The sequence below is a fragment of the Triticum aestivum genome, chromosome 3D (genome assembly GCF_018294505.1).
Source record: "Triticum aestivum cultivar Chinese Spring chromosome 3D, IWGSC CS RefSeq v2.1, whole genome shotgun sequence".
In the NCBI taxonomy this organism is placed as follows: domain Eukaryota; kingdom Viridiplantae; phylum Streptophyta; class Magnoliopsida; order Poales; family Poaceae; genus Triticum; species Triticum aestivum.
The window spans coordinates 447,117,228-447,119,169 of record NC_057802.1 but is presented as its reverse complement, the minus strand read 5'-3'; the positions used below and the strand labels follow the sequence as shown (position 1 = coordinate 447,119,169).

Here is a 1,942-nt window from a genome sequence, read left to right as displayed (position 1 = left end):
AAATAACAATTCCGAAAAATCCTCATATGCATATTTTGGAATTGGTACCGTTCTGCCTAAAACCATATTTTAATGTTGTTAAACAGCAAAATGAAGTGCACCAAGTTAAACTAGGCATTTTTCTACCCCATTTACATATAAAGTTTATTATAATCCGAGCTACGGTTATTTAGTTATGAAATAAATCATTTTAACATATTATTCGAGCAAATTTAAACAAACAGCATTTTAAACATTTTAAACATGCATGAAAGTTTGAAATTATGAAACTAGATGAAATTCTAAGCATCTTTCATATATAAATTATTTACAAAAGATGCACGGTTAATTAATTATTAATGCATGAACATGAGGGGTTTTCTGCAAAACTGCACTACTCTGGATAATATGAAATTCGCAGCACGCCAAAAAAAATAGCAACGGGCCGAATGCAACGCACTGTGCAAGCCCAGCAGCAGATCTGGCCCGAAGCAGAAGTGGGAGTGCAAAATAACCGGAAAAACTAAGCATAAAAAGGAGCGGCTGGGACTCGAACCCCAGACCCCTCGAATGGATAGAGGCCGCGCTAGCCACTGGGCTAGCTGATATGCTTGCGGTGGAAACATAGTGGCAATTCGAAATAACCTCTACATGCCAGAACGGATCTAGGAAAGGATCGAAGCTTCGTTCATGGAGGAAGTTGCTCACAGCGGGGAAAACAGAGGCCGGCGGCCATGGCGATGCAGGGAGGTTCAGGCGGCGAAACTTGGCGAGGCGGCGGAGGCAGGGTTGCCGCCGGCGTGGCCGGATGCGGAGGAATGAGGTCCGGCGGGGGCGCGGGTCCCCAGGGCGTCGGAGCTCCCTGTACGAGCAGATAGAGAGAGAGATGTGAGGGAGAGATAGAAGGTGAAGGGGAAGGAAGAAACAGGGGCACGGGCGCGGCTTGGCTCACCGGAGCTTCGCCATAGACGTGCGGGCACGGCGGCGCTGCCGGAGGAGATGCAGGCGACGGGGAGGGGATGGACGAGGAGGAGGGCGCAGCCTCAGACGCTCGCGGGGACAGGGGCGCGCGAAGCAGTTCCTACTTGAGCTCGACGTCGAGGTTGCCGGGGCGGATGGCGCTGGTGTCGGAGACGAGCGGGACGAGGACTTGGCGCAGCTACGGGAATCGAGCGCGGAGGAGCCGGGGATGGCGGATCCAGGCGCGCACGGCAAGAGTTTGGCGATGGCGGCTTCCTCCTTGCGGCTCCTGCACGGGCGTACCTGGGAGAGAGAGCATGAGAGGGAAAGGCAACAGGAGAAGAAAGGGAAAGGAAGGAGAGGCGCGAGCGTGGCTGTCCTGCTGGTGGCTGCTAGCAGAACTGCTCGCTGGGGACGACGGCAGGGAGCTAGAGGAGAGGCGCGGGACTTGGAGAAGGGGCACGGCATGGAGGAGCTCGGGAGGGTGCTGCTCTCCCTGGATCAGACGCGGGAGGCTGCAGGGGCGCTCGGAGTCGAGGTGGGAGATGGATTGGTCCGGTGGGGAAAACGAGGGAAGGAGAGAGGGTGGATCTGGAGGGATCCCGAGGTGGGAGATGCTGGCGGCGGCGGGATGGGACTGATGGGACAAGGATCCTAATTTCTAGGGTTGGTCAATATATATCTCATGGGATTAGATTAGAGGCTATTTGGGCCCTCCGATTGTAATCGGGCGGTCGAGAATAAGTAGGCTAGAGCGTCCAATTGAGAAAACGGAGATGTTTTGTAGATGTTAGGGGATGATCTGTATGCAACGGTGATGACTGAACGGTTCGGGTTCGGGACAGTTTCGGAAGCGCACACGAGGGGCTCGGTGGTAGTGCAGAGAGGGTCAAACGGTCAGACAAGAGAGCATCGAAAATCCGGTTAGACTCAGAATGGTCAACGAACGCAAGGGGGGTCGCGGCAACTACGAGCGGATGCAAGTTTTATGAAAACAAATGCG

At 53.7% G+C, this 1,942-nt stretch overlaps 1 protein-coding gene across 1 annotated transcript; it reads left to right on the top strand.

The window, feature by feature from the left end:
- Nucleotides 1-937: 937 nt before the first annotated feature.
- Nucleotides 938-1,544, top strand: LOC123074908 (uncharacterized; the record flags this gene model as incomplete). The annotated part of the gene is given in 1 exon segment (XM_044497636.1): nt 938-1,544. A coding segment is annotated over 1 exon segment (376 nt), but the record flags the coding sequence as incomplete, so codon positions are not given.
- Nucleotides 1,545-1,942: the final 398 nt, after the last annotated feature.